The sequence below is a fragment of the Poecile atricapillus genome, chromosome Z (genome assembly GCF_030490865.1).
Source record: "Poecile atricapillus isolate bPoeAtr1 chromosome Z, bPoeAtr1.hap1, whole genome shotgun sequence".
Lineage (NCBI taxonomy): Eukaryota > Metazoa > Chordata > Aves > Passeriformes > Paridae > Poecile > Poecile atricapillus.
Genome location: NC_081289.1, coordinates 29,428,069 through 29,450,497, shown reverse-complemented (window position 1 = coordinate 29,450,497; position 22,429 = coordinate 29,428,069). Strand labels below are relative to the sequence as shown.

At 41.2% G+C, this 22,429-nt stretch overlaps 3 protein-coding genes across 3 annotated transcripts in view; 1 reads left to right on the top strand and 2 right to left on the bottom strand.

The window, feature by feature from the left end:
• Window positions 1–6,682, top strand: part of LOC131592751 (small subunit processome component 20 homolog) — a 64,119-nt gene extending 57,437 nt beyond the window's left edge. The window contains exons 55-62 of the mRNA XM_058864495.1: window positions 355–486; window positions 1,631–1,763; window positions 2,821–3,020; window positions 3,388–3,459; window positions 3,840–4,106; window positions 4,817–4,943; window positions 5,782–5,927; window positions 6,279–6,682. Of these exons, the coding sequence (XP_058720478.1) occupies window positions 355–486; window positions 1,631–1,763; window positions 2,821–3,020; window positions 3,388–3,459; window positions 3,840–4,106; window positions 4,817–4,943; window positions 5,782–5,927; window positions 6,279–6,434 (1,233 nt within the window). The 3' untranslated portion in view covers window positions 6,435–6,682. The remainder of the gene's footprint in view (window positions 1–354; window positions 487–1,630; window positions 1,764–2,820; window positions 3,021–3,387; window positions 3,460–3,839; window positions 4,107–4,816; window positions 4,944–5,781; window positions 5,928–6,278) is intronic.
• Window positions 6,683–7,141: 459 nt separating this feature from the next.
• On the bottom strand, window positions 7,142–13,118 carry LOC131592753 (ADP-ribosylation factor-like protein 1). The gene is made up of 6 exons (XM_058864497.1): window positions 12,858–13,118; window positions 10,921–11,058; window positions 9,736–9,817; window positions 8,604–8,715; window positions 7,708–7,886; window positions 7,142–7,519 (listed from the first exon to the last, which is right to left on the bottom strand). Exons 1-6 carry the CDS (start codon window positions 12,859–12,861, stop codon window positions 7,489–7,491), a joined length of 546 nt encoding a protein of 181 aa, XP_058720480.1. The 5' UTR covers window positions 12,862–13,118; the 3' UTR covers window positions 7,142–7,488.
• A 164-nt stretch (window positions 13,119–13,282) lies between these two features.
• The window catches only part of LOC131592752 (nuclear pore complex protein Nup205), a 46,082-nt gene continuing 36,935 nt past the window's right edge, over window positions 13,283–22,429 (bottom strand). Inside the window, exons 34-43 of the mRNA XM_058864496.1 lie at window positions 21,703–21,844; window positions 21,370–21,496; window positions 20,377–20,453; window positions 19,430–19,558; window positions 18,765–18,891; window positions 17,862–18,028; window positions 17,333–17,456; window positions 16,383–16,511; window positions 15,598–15,671; window positions 13,283–14,571 (exon numbers count right to left, since the gene is read on the bottom strand). Of these exons, the coding sequence (XP_058720479.1) occupies window positions 14,419–14,571; window positions 15,598–15,671; window positions 16,383–16,511; window positions 17,333–17,456; window positions 17,862–18,028; window positions 18,765–18,891; window positions 19,430–19,558; window positions 20,377–20,453; window positions 21,370–21,496; window positions 21,703–21,844 (1,249 nt within the window). The 3' untranslated portion in view covers window positions 13,283–14,418. The remainder of the gene's footprint in view (window positions 14,572–15,597; window positions 15,672–16,382; window positions 16,512–17,332; window positions 17,457–17,861; window positions 18,029–18,764; window positions 18,892–19,429; window positions 19,559–20,376; window positions 20,454–21,369; window positions 21,497–21,702; window positions 21,845–22,429) is intronic.

Sequence of the window (22,429 nt, the reverse complement as noted above, 5' to 3'; positions counted from 1 at the left end):
AGACTAGTGGAGTTAGCATTCTTCATCATTTCATTGTTTCCATCCTGATATGTTCGGTTTTGGTTTGTAACTGTAAGCTGCTTGTTACATTGTGAAGAATTGCAAAGTAGCTCCCAGATCTGCAGTTGGGAACCAGGCTGGAAAAGGTCTTCTGGCATTCAGTTTTAGGGTGAATTCCCAGGGATAACTTGTGCTGCCAGGTGCAGCATCTTTTTCAATATACTCTGAAAGCCAGCTTCTCTTAAGGTGCCATTGCTACAGGCAGAAAGTAAGGGTTGCTACCAGCTCCTGCACTTGGGAGCTGCAGGATTTGATTATCAGAGTTAACAAGAGGCATTACTTTTTGTGTGTCAGAGCTTACACAGGAGGTTGGCTGCCCAGGCATGTGGTTTGTTTGTTGAAGTGGATGGAGTAATGTTTGAACGGCGGCTTGCGGCAGTCCTCACTTTGATTGAGAAGGAAATCAACCCAAGTCAATTCGAAAATGTAAGTAACTTTTCTCCATGCATGAAGCTCAAGGAAAGAGAATTAAGAAAATGGAAAACGGGAAGAAGCATAGGAAAGATTTAACAGTTGGGCTTAATGTTCAGGACTGAGGAGACACAAAACACATACATTTGTTCTGAAGAGGACCTCACTGACCTAGGACCATATTTTTTTGCCTGTAAGCCCAAATTTGATGTCATATGTCACAGCACTAGGGAAAGAGAAACTTTGCAAAGGCACCTGGCCTGAGCCTGCGGCTGTACAGTGTAACCAGCAGATACGTTGCTCCTTGCAATGTGGGAAACACGTCTGCTAGCTGTAGAGATTTGTGTAAGCATTGCTTGTCAGGAGTGCATGGCTTGTGACTGTCTGCTTTGTCCAGTGTTACCTACAGCTTCAACTTTCAGAGAGGTTCCCTTTCTGTACCATGGTTTTGTTGTATGGAAAATCTTTTTAGTGCACATGATTGACTCAGAATAACAAGGCTGCCTGAGATTCTTCTTGGCATGTGATAATCCCAACGGGATCCCAGTTACCGTGCCTGGGGAGTGGCCATGAATGTTACTAATGTTCAGCATGCTGCCCTTGCACAAGAGAGAAAAGAACCTCAGGATCTGTAAATTGGCAAGAGATGAAAATAAAATACCTGCAGTGAGGAGAAATTTGGTGTAATCACACCCTGTGCTGTGACATGTACTCACGATTTACATCAAGCCAGCTGGTGGTTGCAGGCAGGGTGAGGCCCACAGGCAGCACACACAGTGTTGTCATAACAACTCAGGGCTTCCCAGGTGATACAGGCAAATCTGCACGCAGCTGGGCTCTAGTTATGAGAATCAAATCCACATAAATACATGCACAGACATAATGTGTGTAATTTCCTGCATTTAGAAATCCAGTGGTTTGTTACAGTAATGTCTGTGTGGAAAAAAAGAAGAACGATTCTAATAAAATCTCCTGCAGAGATTGTCTCCAGAGGAAATGCTTCGATGGAGGTGTTTCTGTTCTGTTTATATTGGGAATTGGGTACAAGTCAGTCTTCTGGTTTTTTGCATGGTTGATCTGAAATTTATTTAGTGAGGATTAATCAGCATTGTCTTCAGGTTCTCATAAGTTATATTTCTTGACTTGCTGATTTTATTAGATAACTGAAGAGGAAGAGGAGAAGGCTGCAGATAGGCTGCTATTCAGCTTTCTTGTGCTGATAAAAAAGCTAATCACAGAGTGCAACTTGATTGAATTCACCAAGAACGGAGATGTTGTGAGCAGTATCTGGGGTAAGTGTCATTAAGGAATTATTACAGCTGTTACAAGAAAGATTCTTTGTGTGCCTTGTAGTTTTTCACACACTAATATAAATGACTGAACTTTATTCTGCAAGGTTTCTGTTCTGCAAAATGCTAACACACAGCAGTTACTGGGCAATGAAAGAGAAGTTGCTAATGAAAAAGGTTGATGAAAACAACACATCCCCTGTCTCAAGTGCTGGGAAGTACTTTCTATTATCCCCAGGGCAAACAGTTGGAAACTATTACATGTTTCACTGTAATTACATTCTCTTGGATGAAAACATTGAGCTCTCCTGAGAAGATGAGTTTTCATTGATCATGCATACAAGCCTTGATCATACATACCAGCCAAAAAATGATGACACATGGTAATAGTGCCCTAAATACTGTATATCTGTCAGGATGTGAAGACTTGGAAGTTACTTGATTCAAGCAATTTCGCTGTACGTGAGATTATATAATATCAGGCTATTTACTGGCATTTTGTTGCCCTTACTTTAACTGCTTCATTTGCTGCAATCAGAAGACCTGAAGTGGTTGGTTAGTGACTTTGAAGAGTCCAACCTGCCAGGTGCCTTTAGTGACATAGCAGAGAACCATTGTTATTCTGGATTTTGGTGATGGGCAGCTTGGACAGAGGCGAGACAGGAGGGCAGTTCCATTTCTTCTCTGAAGCATTCTCAGCATTTGACCATCAGCAGCAGGGCCAGCTGACACAAATCTCACAGCAGCCAGTCCCCAGATAACATGGGCAGATGAGCTGTGGCACTGAGTCCCTGAGGGGACCATAGTTGTTGCAGAAACATGACTTGCCTGATCACTGTGGGGACATTTGGTTACCTGTAGGTTTTTGCTGTCTCCACTTTGGCTATATTGAGTTGCTAGAAAGTCTTTTACTATGTTTTGAGCAGATGAGCACAGTTCATTTCATTTCATTCATCTTTTTATTGCAGCATATGCTATGGTAATTGTTGGGAGTGACCTGGTTCTATTTTTGCTCTCAATGGACCATCTCCTTAGCTGAAAGAGGTTTTCTTTTCCCCAGATCATGTCCAGTCTCACCTGTGGTATCCTCATAGCTGGGTCTGGCTAACAGCCACTGAGATCTTTGGCTTGTTGTTTGCATCTTATAAGCCAGAAGATCTTGTCAACAAATGGAAGGAAAGAAAGTCAGGGAAGAGAAAAAAGACACCGGCAGAGCTGTCTGCATCCATAGTCTTCTTGACTGCTGAATTGGACAAAAAGGTAATGATGTCTGTACCACTCCTTCATACTGTTTGCTCTGCTCATGCCTATTCCCTGATTAGGACATAAAAACAGATTCATACTTTGGCATGCACGTTCCTCTTTTAGTCACTTGTCTGCTGTCTAATCCTCATCACCTAAAGCATTTGAGGAGGTGTCTGCTGCTGAGAGGGGGTTTCTCTAGGGTCTTATTCTCAGCAGCACAAAAATACCCTTTTAGATTGTAAGATGGAGGCAGAAGTTGTGTGGAGCTGATCCTTTGGTCTCCCCTGGGAACTACCTTTGGTGACTACAAAATACTGCTTTGAGTCTCTGCTACCAGCTCTCCTCAATGGAGTCATTCCTTTTTCCTTTTTCATTTCCCCAGATGAAGGATCTCGCGTTTGCATTCTGCCATCAGCTGCAGTCCAAGTTCCTGGACATGTCTCTAAGTGAGCAGGTAAGGCAGGAGCCTGTCTGGGGCTGCAGGAGGGGACAGAGCAGGCCCTGGCATGTGAGGGATATTGTGTCCTAGTCAGGACAGCACTGCTGCTGTCTGGTGTTGGCTCAGGGCAGATACACAGTTTGGGGCTAGCTGCTCTCTGCTCAGGGCATCTGAACAGCTGTGAGCCTCTTGGGGGCCCAGAAAGTCTCCAGTGTGGTGTCAGCCTACTGGGGAGTGCCCGGGACAGAAAGGGGGAACACTATGCAGGTCAGGACTGGGGTCTCTGCCATTGCAGACTCCTAGGTTGGCAAGTTCCTCTGTCAGATCAAGTTTTGGCTCTTACATGGTGCTTACAGAGGTAACCCACAGTGACTGACTCCGTTTCCACACTTCAGGTTATAAAGAATTTACTTTTTGTGGCCAAAGTTATTTACTTGCTAGCCCCTGCCTCAGAAGAAGGTAAAGAGGCAGATGGAGAACTGAGGTGTGAAGTGGAAGAGCAGGAAGTCTCAGAGGATGAGAGAGATACTTTTGCTCAAGGAGAGGAAGAAAGAGAGGACACACAAGAGAAAGGCCAGCCAGCCACACTGCTGTGGCTAATGAAGAAGCTCTCTGTCATGGCGAAGAGAGAAGCAGCATATTCCCCTAAGGTCCCTTTAAAGGTAAGAACAGTGTTAGTCCCACTGCTTTTGATGAGGTTGGCACTTCTGCAGGGTACTGTTGCTCTGGCTCTTTGCTTTCAGGGGACAAGGTGCAGAGGGTGCTGTGCGCTGGGACAAAGGTGCAAAGGGTGCTGTGAGCTGGCACTGAAGCAAGGGTTAAGTTAAAGCTGAAGAAACAAGCCTTTCATTTTGGGGTTTTCAGGAAAGGCTTGTGCCAGTCTGGTTCTTGCTGATGCTTCCAGCCTCCTGGGGAGTGGTGGAAGAGTGGTAAACCTCAAGGCTGAAGGGGACAGAACAGTTCCTTTGAATGCCCAAGAGTGCTAGGCTCATGCAGGCAGGGGAATGGCAGTATGGAGTAACTTGCTAGGAGAAGGGGAGGGGATGTGGGGGGGAACAATTACGAGAAGCACTGTGGGTCCCCATGGTTTAGTTAGGTTGAGCTTTTGTGTCCTCAGCTGCTGCAGTTGAGGGCAGTGAGAACAAGCCTGTTGTTCAAAGTGTCAACAGCTGCCAACCCAGTCCCAGCTCACACAACAGGGGTTATGTCTCTCTAAAGGCTGTACTTGGATGCAGTAAGACCTTGAAACAGCAGTTTGTGACTCAGGTGTCTAAAACAACACCTGCTGTGTTGAACTATGATGGCCCTCTGGTTCAGTTAGGAAGTTTCCTTCCACCTTTCCTTACTTCATGTCCCACACACTTCTTTTCAGAGAAGCTGCATCTTTAAGTTCCTTGGAGCAATCTCGGTGGATCTGGGGCAAGACAGGATCAAGCCCTACCTTCCAACAATTCTCACCCCTCTGTACAGGGAGCTGAACAGCAACTATGCAGAGCAAGGTAAGGGATTTCCCTCACAAACAGGAATGTGCATCACAGCTATGCTCCAGTTCAAACACCACCTGCCATTCCTTTTGTCTGTTGAGGCACTCATATTTTAATCAGTGAATTTCACCTGCTTACTGTCTAACCAAAATACCAGGAAGGGAGGAGAGTGCATGTCAACTGAAATAGAAACCTGCATGTTCAGAGACTGGAATGAAGTTAAGCATGCTCCTGTGTCCAAGCGGGTAAAGCTTGAACATGTGGTGTAGCAGGAAAAATGTACTCAAGGATGGGCTCAAGGTGGCAAGACTTACAGAATCCTTGCTGAGAGGAACTTGTAAAAACCATTTGAGAGACCGAGGGAAACATTTGCCCTGCTCTCAGTTTTCCCTTAGCACCTCTTTGGAGGTTTTTTTTTCACCCTCATTATCTTTTTTTCCTTCAATGATTGTAATTAATATATTGCCACTAACTAGTGATTTCAACAATTAAGCCAGCCCTTGTTTTGCTTATCAAAGATGCTGACTGACAAGGCTGGAATCATCTTTACTTCCAACAAAGCCTATTTCACCAGAAGCCTAGTGGCTGTATATAGAAAGCCACTTGTCATTACCTTTGGGACGACTTTACCCTTCTAAAAAAATTGCTTCTCAGAAGCATTTTTGTTTGTTTGTTTGCTGGTTGAAAAGCCACAATCTGGGAAAGCTGGTGAAGCTCCAGCAGATTTCACAGGTGCTAGTCTGGGCAAGGTTTAGCAGTGCAGCTGTTCTTTATTAAAGGAAGAGGAATCCATACTGTGCTCCTGGCTTTCGTTCCATGTGCTGAAAAGATCAATTTAATTTTGTTTTAATAGATCCAACACTGAAGAACCTTTCCCAAGAAATCATAGAACTTCTCAAGAAGTTAGTGGGGCTGGAAGCCTTTTCACTGGCCTTTTCTTCTGTGCAGAAACAGGCCAATCAAAAAAGAGCAATGAGGAAAAAGCAGAGGGCTTTGCAGGTAAGATTCCACTTTCTCTTGAGAGTAAAAGAAATAGGGCTTCTCTAAAGGCTTGAGATCTGCCCAGGAAGGGGAGAAAGAACTTAATCCTTTATTAGGACAGTTTTATCAGTCTCTTTACAAAACTTGCAAGAAGCTGTGTGTGATCAGCCTCTTGTGCAGGTTCTGGCTGACAGGAATGGTTTCCTGCTTACCTAAGGGCAAAGCAGCCTGAATTCCCTCCGTTTTGAGGAACCTAGCAATGCCCATGTGTTGTCTTAGCAGCCACCAGTTTCTTAGGACATTCATGATGTTCACAGGGACTGCTGTTGTTAGTTGTCAGTGAACTAACAGTGTACTGTTTTTCCTTAGACTGTAGCAAATCCTGACATTGCTGCAAGGAGGAAGCTGAAGAGACACAAGAATAAAGCAGAAACCAGGAAGAGAAAAATGGAATCCCTGCGCCCTATGTACAAGGCTAAGCGACATCGAAGTCACGCACTGAAAGATTTAGCAATGGTGGAATGAAAAGGCTTTTCATTCCTGGAAGATTAATTTATAAAAATTAATACCAAGCTAAAGAACTAATTACTGCTTTAAAATATACTTGCATATTTCAATTGTATTTATTAGTATTTTTTTATGTCCTTTTTCATTGAGGATCTTAAATAAACACTTCTAAATTTTTTCCAAACCTGTATATTTACTGGAGCATGTACAGTTGAAAGGGCAACAACTATGGTATTTATATTAAATTTTACTTCATTTGTAAGAAATGGGTTCTGTGATGACTGCATTCCTGCCTGTGAACACACTGGTCTAGGAGAGAAAAGTCTGCTTCCTGACTTTGATTTGGCCTTCAGTTTCTGCAGCTATACTGAGCTACTTACCTGTCACTTCTGGCTAAGGTGAGAGTGCAGGAACAACAGCTCATGAAGGTGGAAGTTAAACTCCAGTTACTGCCCTGGCACATCAGGGCAGTAGTGTGTGCTGAGGACACTGATTTTCCTTTCAGACACTCACTGAATGCCATGTTGGCAGCCAGAGGTGTGCTACTTGTGCTCTCTTGCTGTACTTCACTCTAACAGTGTGTCTGCACTGAAGGGTCATGAAGTAGAACAATACTAGCTTAAGGGAACTTCTGCAGGTGTTCAGCTGCATGGCTGCTGGAGCTGGCAGCACTAGGACTTGTTTCTGTAAAGCAAGCAGCCTCTAGCAAGCAACACACCCCTGGGTATAGCTGACAGTTCCAGATTTTATTAGTGTTCTATCTACACCAGTATGCTGGCCACCAAAACGACCAAAGGAAGGGGGGATGACAAAAAAACCACCAACTTTCTCAGCCAGTAAGACTTTCATACAAATTAACATAAGTACATTCTTTAAACAAAAAGAAAGAAATGGAGTATCATAATGTACACATTCACTTATTTCAGTTTTACAATTGAAGAGAGGCATCCACATTACAGAAGTCAAATTCAAATCTGTCCTATTTACAAGTATCTGTGGCCTGAAAATACTTAACTGCAGAAAGGAGGATGCTGGCTATAGCTGATGCTTCTTTGCACTGGTCAGTTTTGTATCACTGCCTGCTCTTCAAGGCCTCCACCAACCTAGGAAAAAGGTTAAGTCAATTTACTGAAAAGTCATTTCAATTCTGCTGAAATACTTGCAGCAGAAAACCAGTCATTCTTCTAATATGGACTTTTATGTCAAACTATCCCCAAATCCAGTCTTACAAAAAATCCTCCAATGTGTAAAATTAGGCATATGAATGAAGCATAATTAGACTGGTACTCACCATTCCATTGCTTCATCAAGCCCTGTGCCTTTAGTTGCAGAGGTTTTGAATATCTGCCATTTTCGGTCCTTCAAAGCTGGTAAGCCAAGGGCATTTGCCATTTCTGTGGGAGTCATGGCCTGTTCCATGTCCTGTTTATTTGCAAACACCACCAAAATGGCTTTCTTCAGCTCTTCTTCCTAAAAAAAAAAAAAGGGAAATTGTGGAAGCTGTTGCAGAGACTTCTACAGAATTCATTTAAAGAGAGAAAAACTTATGTAATAAAATAAATCTTCAGCAGTTTTCAGTTATTTTGTTTGCTGATTTCTGTTCTGCAGAAAATTCTTCAGTGAAAGAATGGTGTTTATTTTCAATTCCCGTATGATACCCTACAGGAGCAGTTTCAAAACATGGCCAATCCAAGTTATGAAACAATCTGGTAGTTGGATTTAACAAGGCACATTAAATGAGCTTGCAGGTATGTTGGGGGACAAGGCAAGAGAGAGAAAGGAAGTGTTGCTCAACTCATCTTACTTGCATTACCTTGTTCAACATTTGTTCTTCAGCTTGAAAACATAGTAGGATTCTAATTACTGTCAATCCTTCAGCGTTTGATTTTGCCACGCTGCAGTACTGAGCAGCAGTCCTGGCTGGTGGGTAAATTTTCATGTCACCACAAAGCTACATGAAATAAACTGTCCAGATAATGCTGCACAAACCCATGAAATACCTGCAGAGTATTCAGTGCTTTTTCAGTCAGAAGTGCTGCACGGGCTATGCTGAGGGCTGAAGTTTCACAAGTGAAGTTGAGCTTCACTTGGTTCACTGAATCAAATTTCATATTTACTCAAAAAAAAAAAAAGTTCTAATTTCTCAATTTATTTTACTGATAATGACTGTGATCCTTGTTTTCTTACCTCTAACATAGCAACAAGCTCTGATTTTGAAGTGCCAATTCTGTCTCGATCACAGCTGTCCACTACATAAATGACGGCGTCTGTGTTTGAATAGTAACACCGCCAGTAGGGCCTGCAGAGGAGAGAGACGTTCCAGTCACGTCATTTGCATGTTAGCAGTTCTTTTTAGCTAGATAACTAAAGACAGATCACCCAGAGGAAGTAAAAATTGTCTCTGGGGTGAAAGGCCCCATGAGGTAATCAGAAGATTTCTTCAAGAAGCTACAAAAATGAACAGACAGTACAAATACTCTCGGAGGCAGAACAAAAAAAAAACCCAAAAAACCCCAACCCAACACAAAGCAAATATAGAAGCAACCTGAAAACAAGGGAAGAACAGAAATGCTGGGGACAGATTTATTTGGGAATAAGACTACAGGACATCAGGTCCATAACTGAGGGACAGGAAAGCAAGGAATGTTTAAAGACATAAGCATCTTCATTACAGTCACCAAAGAAGTATCACCAGAGAAATCTTAAATTACTAATTAACACAGGCAAGTAATTAACAAAGATCAAAACAAACCACCTTTTTTAGAATTACTGTACTGAAACTAAAAAGGAAGGAACCTTTATCTCACTAACTGCACCTTCCTTACTAACTACACTGCACCTTGCTACTGAGCACTGAAAAAGGAATCACAAGAGGATCATACAGGGGTACTCTTAATGACTCTTTACAAAACTTGTGATGCTTGCTAAAAAATTACTGTCTATACCTAAATCCAACTTGACTATTTTGAAGAATGCAAAGCTAGGCAGTATCTTTTTGGGTTTTTAATCACCACATCCACTCTTTCTCAGAATGTTCCTCAATTGCTCACTATACTAACGGTTTGTTTTTCAAAGCAAAGCCAAATGCAAATGAAAACACTGTCTTGTTTTTTTCCAATCTGTAGATTTCCAATTCCTGCATCACAGATTTTACAAACTGAATTCCATCAGATGAAAATGCTCTCCTGAGAATGGGTTCTTTTTAAAACTTAATCAATTTTCAGAAGTGCCTGCTATGAGAATTCCAATGCCTGCTATGAGAATTCCAAGAACCTGGCACTTTCTAGAGGAAGTTCATTGACTTTAAGAAATCTATTACCTTATGCTTGTCTGTCCTCCTAAGTCCCAGACTTGAAATTTCAGATTCTTGTAGGTCACTGTCTCAACATTGAAGCCAATGGCTGAAACAAAGTTATAACAATTTCACCGTTAGTGATTTTCCTGTTTTTCTAAAGAGTATGTCAGCACTCAGTTTAAGATTTTCAGACCTGAAAATTGCCAGTAGCTGCATAACTAAAGCTACCCCAACAAACATGACTCAAAATAATGCAGAAATATTTCTTTCGAACTAATAAAACCACACTATAAACATATTGTAGAGATTTGTAACAAATGCTAAGGTTGTTAAAAATTGACAGTAGTGTCTGAAATCACCAAAAGAAACAGAGCAAGGGTTAAAGAACTGGCCTGCTGTGATAACCAAGTACACAACTGTCAGCAAGAGAGCACTAAGGAATGTGTCCTTCTGTCCACATAAGGTCTGCACTCTTTTAAGAGCCACAGCTCTTAAAACACCAACTTCTCAGAAGACGACTCAATACTGCTGTCTGGAAGATGGCAGCAATGCTGCAGTTATCACATATGTCATTCCTTTTCCTGCCAGCCCAGAGAAACACAGCACAGGGAAGTGAACAGTGGGCACAGTCTGCTTAAAATTTATGGAGGCTGAAGTAAGCAAAACCCTCAGGCAAAAAGATTATGGCCCAGCAAACTGCTGGCTTCTAAAAGATCATAGAGGGAATAGAGGAACACAACAGACATGGCAGGGACATAAAAAAGTCAAACATCCCTTCTCCTTCATGTTACACAGAGCAATCATGGCCAGAACACTTGAGCACACACACTGGGTGGGTGTGGCTGCATGAATGCCAAGACAAGCGGTGAAATCAGTTGCATTTCTTTAAATAAACATCATCTTCTCCCTTGAGACCTCACATTGAGTTTTGTTACATTTTCTACAGAATGCTGACCTATCATGAATAGCCTGTGAAACCATGCTAATAATCTTGAGGTCAAATGCTTTTTGCATTTTGCAGGGCAGCATAAAATACTCCTTTGTAATACTTTTATCCAAGAAGATACAACAGTGTAAGTCTCCCACAACATAAGGTCCTTTTGGTTAGGAAGGAAGCATATAGTGTTCAGCTGGCAAAGTTTATGTGTCAGAGCTACAGACAAATCACAGGCCACAGGCAAATATTCTCCCTATGGGCAGATCACTTACTTGGAATGGTGGTAACAACTTCTCCAACTTGCAACCTGTAGAGAATGGTTGTTTTTCCCGCTCCATCCAGCCCCAAGATAAGAATCCTCATCTCTCGAGTTCCAAACAAACTGGAAAAGATGGTGGAGAAAAAGCCCCCTGCAAAAACCAGAAGAAAGACATTTCAATGTCAGCCAGCTCTGTGGAGGATATGCAAAGGCAGACAGACCAACCTCATTTCTTACTGGCCTACAAGTCGTTTGTTTCCCCCAGTGAAAAAAGACAAGTCCAGGTTGTTGCCCAGATGTCCTCCTGGTTCATATTGCCATACCATTTTATGATTTTATGGTAGCTCACTCCAGCAAATCACATTGCAGCAGCACCAAGCTTTCTCACTGCAGTTACAATTTTATTTTTTCCTTTTCTCTCATTTGCCAAAATCTGAGTCATCTTTTTGGCTTTTATCAGACTCTACCTTTTCAGTGCCAGCGACTATACAAGGACCAAAAGAAGTCTGAAAGAATTCATCATCAGAAGATGTTTATGGTCTTCCAAAGGACCACCCACTTCTTTTTTTCTTAAAACTAGGTATAAATCAGTAGGTACATATTAAATCAATTCATTACAAACAGCAAAGCTGCACCAAATCAAGTACACTAACGCTACAGAGAAGTCTAGGAGCTGATTTTAAATGTCCTTGTTCTTTTCAAAACTCGCTTGCCTCAGCATCTCATTTATTCGCTAAATGCATGCAAGAGAACTTGTGGCCAGGCTAATATCTGATTTATGCCTACTAGATTTTTAATCATAAAAAGAATACTAATGTTCTAAGCCAGTACCAATTTTTTTCGAAAGATTTTTTATAATAAACATATCTAATGTTAAATCATAACTTTGTAAATACACTTAAAGCCTGCAAAGGGTAATGAAACATTCAATAAGCCAGAATCAGTGACAACACTGATAAATATATCAGAAACAAATAAAAGAAGATTTGCAACCAAAATCTCATTGAAAGATGATTTGATAAAAATTATTTTCTATATTTGCCTGTCTAGGCCTCTGCCTTTCCAGGGAAAAGAGGGAGCAACAAGTTTATGCTTCAGAAGGAACTTCAACTGATAAAAGGTTGCTCTATTTCTTCTAAGCCCATCCCACCACAGAAGCCATAAACGCTACAGACCTGGAAAACAAGAAGGTATAAGGGACCATCAGTTGCCAGCCTGCATAGTACTGCTCATGACACCTCTGACTGCCAGAGAGGCAAATAATTTTAAGAGAAGTGAGCTGAAAAAGGTTATTTCAATAGAAACACCCCAAGTAGAAGGTTACCACTGGCTACATGGAGGCCTAAGATTTGAAAATTCTTTCAGTCAGTAATTTTGCTAGCTGCCAGACACCTCTCACTCCCTCTTTTTATATGCTACTGTGTTTGCTTTTCCCACACTAAAACACTGCTCAAACACCATCTGCAGTAGGACAGGTTCACCTCAATCTCTCAACCCTCAGATTCAGGGCCTCCCTTTAATATTCCCTCTACTTCATTTACTAGTCTGCAAGACCTCCTCTCCTAATCCACTCCCTATTAGCAGCCCATCACAGACTCGATTCAGAGTTTAATTTTGCCAGGTGTCAGGAGGACAGAAGCCTGAGGATATCACCGAACACACCCTCCTGCCGCTGCTCGGACGATTCGCCATGGCGAGGCAGCTCTAACGCGGCCTCCGGGCGCTGCGGCGGCTGCCCGGGAACCGGCCCGCGGGCAAGGCCTGCCCTGAGGGCAGGGGGCATCGCCCAAGCGCGGCCCTCAGCCTCGGCCTCCCGCCGCCGGCGGGCAGGAGACCGTGCCTCCTCACGGGAGGGCTCAACACCGACCCGTCTGCCCTCCCCGCCGCCCCCCCTCGAAGGCTCGTGATGGACGGGTCCCCTCGGGCGGCCGCTTCCTGCCCGCTCCTCACCCATGTCGAGCCGCTTCGCCGGCGCTCCGGCCCGCCCCGCTCCGCTGCCCTCGCCGCGCTGGCCCTGCCGCCGCCGCCCGGCTCCACGTCGAACGCCGCGGCGAGTAAACAAAGCGCTCCGCGCCCGCCGCCGTTTCGACACACGGAGCCCGGCAGCGCCCGCAGCGCGGAGCGAACGGACTGAGAGCGGGGCCCTTCCCGGACACGCCCGGGCGGGAAGCAGAGCGGGCAGAAAGGTCTGGAGAATAAAATCCGCGGCCCGGGACCAGCGCGTGACGAATCTGCGGCGGGGAGAGCGCGCGGCGGGAGCGCGCGGCGGGCGGGGCGCGGCGGCGTCACCGGCCCGGGGCCTCCCCGCGGCCCCGAGAGCGGGCGGCGAACGGGAACCCCCGGCCGCAGAACGGCCGGCTGGGAGGCACGGCCTCCTTCCCAAAGTGCCGGGGAACCCTGGCAGCCAGCACACTTCGAGGGTTAGGGCTTGCTGTTCTCCAAAGCGGCTGCGAAACGAGAAAAACCCCGGGTGGAAGTCTGTTAACAAAGTCCAGCTGTGTAAAACGTCGACAGCAAGCTGCTCCTAGGGATTAGCTAACATGTCTCACTGTCATCGTCCCCGCATGGAAATGATGTCATCCATGTAATTAGGATGTGCAAATAGGTAAATATACAATCAGAAAAAATGTGAACTATTATGTAACAAAAAACTCAGAGGAAGACATAATGTACGAGGCACACGTGAAGTGGGCTCTAAGCTCAGACTGAGTTAAGGGAGAAGTGCAACAGATCTCATGTCAATATTCAACGATTACACTTCTTTTAATCGCTTTTTTACAGAAGATACAAGGATATATAAATATCTTCGAGGAGAGCAATCTAACTACATTACCAGCCTACCTACCTTTAATGATTACTGGCTTCCTCCCCATGCACTTTATTCTGTCCTTATACTTGTACTGCAGCAAGAAGAGCACAGAAACCTTTACTCCCCCAGCCATAAGAACCAAACCTATAGGAGTTACTTTCCATGACTTTTATCACTTTTCTCATTTAAACTTATTTTAAGAGAAGCAGCTTGTACTTCTTTCAGCTGAAAAGAAGGCAGGACAAGGGGGAGCAGAAATTAGCAGCTCACAGTGCAAAATGAATATAAAATCCACACAACAGTAATCAGTCTGCAAGTGATGAAAGGTGAACACTGTGGTTTCATTAAATCTGTGTGTGAAACAGGAACAATCACAGACAAAGATGTTTTCATTTTCTCTGAAAGCATCAACAAATGTGGTATCACAGCTGCAGAACTTCCTGTTTGAGGTCCTCCATTAGAATTCTGTCTTGCTTGAAATTTCATATTATTCATAACTCAGTCGAAAACAATCCTTTATTTTTTTATGTCAAGTTGGGAGCAGTAGGAAAGAATACACAAAACTCATCCACAGGGATAAAAAAAAGTAACAAAATAATTTTGACAGTATTTAGAAAATGTTTGATCTATAAAATGCAATGATCCAGAAGGCCTGCCCTAGTACACTGCTTCACAGGGCAAGCAGCATGTACCAAGTGTCTTTTAGGTCCTTGATATCCTTAGGAGACCACGGATACGTCTAACAAGAGCTTGAATAAACGTGTACCGTGAGCGAACCTTGGAATATAAACCTTCGATGTCCAGGAGCTTCTTCTGCAGAGATTCACCAAAGCTGTTTGTGGCTTCAATCTGAAGCTGAGAAAGAGAAATGCCAGCTTATCATCCACTGCCTGTTAAACCCTTCACAATGATTTATTCTCTGACCTGCTTTCCAAAGAATGGGTTTTTCTGACTTATCTAATAAGTACTACTTACTCTGTTTTAAGAATTATTGGTTACAATTCAGCTTCTTCATTCAGAGTCATACAAACACATCTTCCAATTAAAATTTTCCTTTAAGGACTCTTTCGATAAAGAGCCTCTGTGCACCCACAACATTTTAAAATTAATGCATAGGTAAAGAGTCACTGAATTAACTACATTTTAAGCATTTTACCAAGATGATACTGTCACTTTACTTTTGAACAAATAAAATAAATGACAGATGCCTCATCAAAGAACACACAGCAACTTTTCTTACAATTCTAGATCTTATAAAGGTACTTGAGACTGCTGTTTTGAAGAACAGGTTTTTTCTGCAGAGTCATAGAAATGCCAGTGGGATTTACTAATAATTTTTTTTTTACTGACACCTCTGCATCAAATTTACATAAACTATTAAATTTCTGTGTAAGTGGAAATTACTTCTACCATTCACATTTTATAGTCTCTTCAGTTCCTGTTACCCTTTTAATCTCATTTCTCTATAGCCTAGCTGAAGCTGACCTGTAGTGAACAGTTGGATCACAGAAAACTGAGAAACATGCCCTCATATTGCAGGTCTTTCAAGGATATCTGGTGTTTTTGGAAAGCTGTTATTAAAAACACTGACTGGTTGGTAAGAGAAAAAGAATGATTACTCTGTTTTGTAAGTATAGCTCGTATTTTACTTAACTCTTCATATTAAGATTCAAAGATACATGCACAGCAGCAAAAGTGCCATCTGTAGCACAGTATTTTCCAAAACAATTTTGTAATGCTTCACTAATCCTAAATTAAGTTCTATGCTCTTGGTGTTACTGCAGGTTGTTCAGAAGTGGGAAAACAACAGTCAGACTGCTCCCAATAGCTGCATGGTAGCCAGGAGCATTCTGTACCCTGCAGCAGACTGTCACATCTCACCTGTTCTATATCGTGCTGGCTCACTCGATTCAGTCCACTACTGAAATCCAAGCTTGGCTCTGAACCAAAGGAATCTGGCAATAAAAAACAAGATGTTAAAATTATGTTGGCTGCTCCACACTTATCTCTGTATCAAGTCATATAACAAATTTAAAACAGTGTTCCAATTTGATCTGAAAGTAAACTTGTGCATTAGAAATTACACTATTTTTTTACTTAAATGATTTAGAGAAAATACATAAAGAGTGAGTCATAAATATTTTAATCACATAACATGGCACTTTAAAGCAAAAGACTCTTCCACAAATCCACTCTCCCTGATTTCCTTCCATTTCTTTCTTCTTTTAAAAGACAAAGTTCAACAAACTTAAAATCCTCTGGTGAATCAATGGTGGCTATAATTCAAAAAATATTTTTAAAACCACCAATATTAACTTTATTTCTTAATTTCATCTTAGATTATATTGAAATATTTTCCTATAAGCTATTTTGGATCACTTATCTGATTGTATTAGCTGAACTTCAGTTAGTCTGAAGAGCAGAAATAAAAAACCAGTTACTTTTACTTTCCTTTGGAGGTTATGTGTAATACACAAAACCCAGAAGTCTGTGAGTAAACAATATCACTATTGCCAATTCTCCAGTGGAATATCCAAAGGTGTGCCAAATCCAAACAAAATCTCTTTTATTAAATATAAAAGGCAAGATACTAATAGTAGGAAATCAGTTTTAAAGCTACCCATCAGAAGTTATTCAAAGGCGTTCTGATGTTTGAGAAATTTTACCTTGCAGCCTTCCTTTCTTAAATGACATCCTAGAGGACAGCAGCGGGTCTTGGGAGTCAGTGGGTGTGCAGTGCAGTAGGTAGTGTTCCAGATGGCGCCAAAGAATGAAGAGACATATTTCTATGATATCTGCAGATACATCCCAGTGAAGGACCCCAATCTGGTTGTATTTGGATTGTACATTTACTGTATGAGCATATTTACACACTTGGAAACAGCTGAAAATGTCAGCTCAACCATCTGTCACCTCCTCCACTGCCACAGCCCAGTAATGGATGGCTCACACTCACTGTCCTCATCACCCTGCAGAGCCTCAATTCAGCCCTCAGGAGGAGAGCTGGAGTGCTCATGTGGTTTGCAAAAGGTACCTCAGCTGCACCACAGTAAATTAAAGCTGAGGTTATAAAGCTGGGGATGGCAATAACACTTCAGGTGACAACAGCAAAGTGTGCAAGAGCACACTTTCCTAAGGGTGGTTGCAGAGGAAAATTCTGATCTGTTGAAGACAATTTGTTTGTGCATGACTGGTTATTTCCATAGATTTACTGGTGTTTATGAGATTCAGGTTTATGCACGGTTGGCTGTAAGACTAGAAAACCCTATTATGACAGGCACATCAAAATTATTTTTCAAAGTATTTCTTCCACCACACCTGGACATGTGTGAATGTTTATGGGGTCTGGACACTAAAATTGAGCTGGGCTGTAACAATTCCTTTATTAGCATGTTGCAGAACGTCCTAGCTGGGTTCAAAATGGGAATTACTAACTTGAAAATCCTTACATTCTGGCAATAGCAGAGCAATAACCTCCTAAATTCTCAGTATTTCAAATTTACTTTTTGCAAAAATTTTTTGTTCAAAGTGGTCAGAAATCCAGGTAAAAAATCTGTTTCTATCTCTGCTTTTCTGCATCATCACCTTGAGGGTCATTTCAATTTCCGAAGGATACAGGAACAGAGGGAGAGCAACTTGGCTCGGTTATTTATTAGTTTCACCAGGCGCCGCCTTGCCAATACATATTTTTGGGAAGTGGAAATCTTGTCAACCCCAGCTGGCATAACTGACTGACACAACTGTTACAGGAAGAGAGAAACAGAAAGACTGTAGCAAATCACAGAACATCAAGAGAAATAAGCAAATAAGATTACTTATTAATTTCTAGAACTTTCTTGTAAGGTCTTATTTTTTTAAAATCTTGCTCGCTATTTTTAATTTGCATAACCTTGCTGATAAAAAAATGGAAAAATTAAACCCATTTCCAAGCAACTACAATTAAAATCACAATTTTTACAAAGTTAAGCCAAGTATTTTCCCTAAAGTTTGAGATCACTGGTTATATGGACCCCCTTCACCAACAGTAGAAAAGAATATGCAGAAGAAGTGGAACTACATGCTCATCAAAGATGCTTTGGAGCCTTTGTTACAGCTGTGTCCAAGTTACTACAATACAGAAACTATGGAGTCAGAAGAACAATTACCTCTTTTATTTCATCTGGTGGCAGTTGCTCCACATTTTGCAGCTTGTTAACACTCTGACGATGGCTGTCATAGTAACTGAAGAAATCATTAGTGCTCTGTTTCAGCAGGTAAACAATAATGCCCAGGCCAGGCAAGTGCCAATATGGGATCACTGGTGCTTGTGTATCTAGACAAGATGTTGAAGATAAGAAAACAAAAATAAAAAAACCCCAAGAAATCAATAAGCTATGCTCTCTGTCAATAACCTAGTGAAAGACAGGAAAGCACTGACAAGTATATTTTGCACTTGTGCTAGAAGTAACATAAATGTAAGTCTAGGCAAAAAGTTCTGTGACTGCAGTATTAAAAGGCAGTACTAGTACACTATTACTAGTGCAGTACTGAGTACTACTTATGAAATGTAACTAGAAGACTTACTATTTACATATTTTAGCCATTCAACTGCATAATAACACAGTGTAAACTCTTGCCATGTGTTGTAATAGAGCTCCAACCAGCATCAAAACACATCTTACATGTCATAAATGAGGTCCTAGTTTAAAATAATGCAATCCAGCAGATGCTGAAAAAAAAAAGAAATCTTGACCTTCCCCTGTCTTGTGCTATTTATTTACATACACACATTTCTTTACTGACATATATTCTGACATATATTCTGTCTTTACTGACATATATTCTGAATGAAAAAACAATTTGTTTGTTTTAACTAGGATTAGTTTCCTGATTTGGCTTTAGTGCAAGGTTGAACAAACATGGATTTTAGAATGAGAGAGTGAGCAGCTACAGGATTGGCATAAAGTGACTTAAAGAGTAGGTGAAACTACAGCCTTCAGTTTGTTATTTTCTAGTAGCCCAAATGTCACATTGTGTAGGTTCATGCAACAGCAAGTCAAAAATCTCACCCTGCCGAGGCCCATCTCGGTTGGTTGACTCTGACAGGCTCGGAGTAAACAGACAAACAGTGTGCTGGAAACTGGGAGCGCTTTGCAACATCAGTGACTCACAGTATTCCATCACATTTGCACAGATCTGCCAACAAAGGGAAAAAAAAAAAAAAGACAGCATATCAATTACAGTAGCTACAAGCTTTGGAGCATTAAATTTTACATGGACAAATGTCAGTGAACAACACGCTTTGCACCTCTCTTCTCACCAGAACATGATGATTCTATTTTCTTATCAGACTCTCTTCTACTGCAAGTCTAAGACTTGCAACTTTGCCTCTTTCCCAAAACCTGCTAGCTAAAATTTCTGGATAATTTTAAGTCCCCTTTGGCTCTAAGTTAGTGTTAGCCATTGCCCTCTATACACAGCTTTCATTTTGAAAATTTCTCATCAATTTAAGCCTTCAAAATTCACAGAGTTTGTACACAAAATCAGGTTTCTAGCCTGTTTCTAATGCAAATGTAAGTAAATACATTTTCAAGGGTTACTTTAAATAAAATGTGGACTCCTATACCACACAGTGTAGAGCATTACCACTATCATATGAAATTATGATAACTAAAAAAATCTGCACAGCGGGTAAAATGTTGAGACTGAAAGTTCTGGCATCTTGTATCCTTACCTGTTGCATGGCCAACTCAATTTCATCCCTCTTGTTCACTCTGTCTCCTGCTGCGTTATCATCTTGCAGCTTGAACTGACGTAGCCTCTCTGATCCTCCAAACCGACTCAGCAGTCCTAAGCACTGGCGCTGCCATAAGAAATGAACATCTAAATTACCATCTCAACAAATGAAGTGCATATTTCTTTTCACTTAAGTGCTATATGTCCCTTAAAACACAGTATTAATAAAGCAATGCAGATTTTTAGCACTTTGAAAACAAAATTTAAGTTTTTAGTTTTAACTTATCTTGATTTAATTTAGAAATTATTGGCACCTTAAATCACTGCCAATGAGAAATGAGTGCAATTCACAAGTGCACAACTTCTCCTGTGTCTCTTGCAGACTATTATACAGAATACTATCAATGATAGTTTAGGTTTACCCATTCCCACACCAAGAACACCTTTACCTATAGAGACAAACAAAATCTAAAGATAATTACGGTAAAAGTAGAGTACAAAAACTAATTCAGTAACAAATAAAAGAACCACTAGCATGTCTGATACTCCAAATTGTTGAGCTGGAGATAGGCTTGTGGCCAAAGTGGTAACAGACTGTTTCTGCGTTACTTTTCATGCTTTGGTGTTGGCTTCAAATTTTTCTCTTCACATAAGTCCTAAGCCAGGAAGGGAAACAAAGTCCCTGATGCAACCCTGATGTTGCCACGTGTTCTCTCTTCTACTGGACAGGGAAGTGTGGGGAAACACCAAAAAAACAGACCACCAAAACCCCATCCCACTCCCACAAAAAAGAACCTCAAACTACCACACATTCTTCTTGATGCTGGAAAATCTCTCTTTCCCAGCTGCTACTATTCAAAGTGAGAAAACAGGAAGAAACACATCTAAATAGCCAATTCTAAAAGGACATGGGTTCATATATATACAAATAGATGAATGTATTACCTGAAATCGCCCTATGTGTCCTTGTAGCTCCATCTGTGTCCCTTCATTAACATCCATGTCCAGCTCATTTAACACTCCTGATAAAAGATACAGCCATTAAATAACTGTTTGGTTTTCTTTTTAACAAATTTATGCAGCATTTAAATACAAGCATTGATCAGAAATACTTCAGTCAAGCATTCAACTTGTATTTTGCATATTTTTTGAGCAAAACATTCAGATATGAATGCAACTACCAGGTGATACATGAGAGCATATAGCTTAGTGTTCTAAGACGGGGCAAGGAGGAAGAGAGGCTGGCATGGAAGTTACAGCTGTTTTACAAAGCTCTGTATACTGGAAGCAAAGAAGCACCTTGGTTTAACCTACAGCTCTGCACTCCTTTCTACTGTAGTCAGACATCACTCCTGAACAAAGAAAACCATTAAATCAAAATAGAGAAGTTATTCTGAACTGGTAAGCATGCAGAAGAAACCACTGTATCTATCACAATCATTATTAGCCTTTTGTGAAGGTAAGTCACCCAAGAGAAATGGAAATATGCTAATCTGTAGTGCTTCCCCCTCGGGGAAACTTTATATTTTAAATCAATAAAAACAGAGAAGACATTTTAAAAAATGGGTATGCAAACAATTTTCTATCTTAATTTCCTCATTTACAGAACTTATTGAATAAAAATTGTTTTTTGAAGATACCACAGATACTTTGAACATTTCTGTTTGCAAATTACCTCCGAGACAAAAAGTACTTAGTGTGAGGTAGCATGATGAAAATAAAATGGAAAGTCAGATACACATGGGAAAGAGCACTATGTCTACTGCAAATCCACCATATTTACTTCAAGAAAAATTATTTAGCATTTCTTTGTTTTCCTCAGAGCTCTGCAAGTCAGAAGAAAAAAAATCTGTCATGGATATTCTCTTCTGTCTTACTGTTTCTTTACAGAAAACAAAGCCTGAGATAGGGCTGAGACTTCAAAACTGCAGTTCCTACCAGGCAATGCTGCCTTGCTGATTATTCCTGTCAGGAAGGCCAGCTCCTGGAGAGATCCAACACCTACATCTTGACACCTCAGGATCGCCTGGATAGTATCTGAATGGGAAATTAGGAACTGCAAAACCTGCACCACGAGAAAGAAAGAGAAAATATGAATGACTCAGAATTTAATGGTGAGCAGAGAGGAAGCAATGCTTCTGAAGAATTTTAAAAGACTTTGTGTACCAGTGAGGATGGAAAAAAAAAAACCAACCCCACAACTTAGAGAAAAGGCATATATAATTTCTTTGAATGAGCAATAGTAATGATACTATTTGCTTTGGAACTTACCTGTCCTGCTGCTTGCAAGTGTTGTGCCATGCTGGATGTGAGGATCACTTGGCACAGCTGAAGAGCTGGAAGAAGAATCTGGCGATAACGTTCCACTGGAGCAGGAATGAAGACTGGGGGATCTCTCATTGCATACATTCTTCTGAGGTTTAAAAAGAAGGGAGAAAAAAAAGATCAAGAGTGCAAGAAGTCCACTAGTGAGGCTGAGCCTCAGCCTACAATCACTCAAGAACCTAAAAACATCCATATTTCAATAAGAGGGCTGGATCTGAACTGAGTTTATATTGGAAAAACAACACATTTATGATACACAGCTGTTGCCAGACATTTTATTTAAGCAGAGAAAATTACTTCTTTGTATTATGCTACACTAAACCAGATAACTTTGTTGCAGAAATATGATACCTGGTTACTGATCTACAAAATTAGGTATTCTCAAATATTTTAGGAAGAGTTGTGCTTAATTCTAAAGCAACTGTTAAATACAGTCTTCCACAAATGTCCTGTAGGTTTTATACAATCTTATTATGCCTAATTGGAGCTTTCAAATAGTTCACCTTGTCTAAATCTTGAATTTTTCCAAAGAGTTTAAATTCCCAGTGTGCCACTAAGAACTGTAAGTTTAAAACAGGGACCAAGGCTTGAAATCAACCCAGGTAATTTTCCCTAAATATGTAATTTCCTTCTCTGAGACCTTCTCTCAGTCACCTCACAATGACTAATGTGG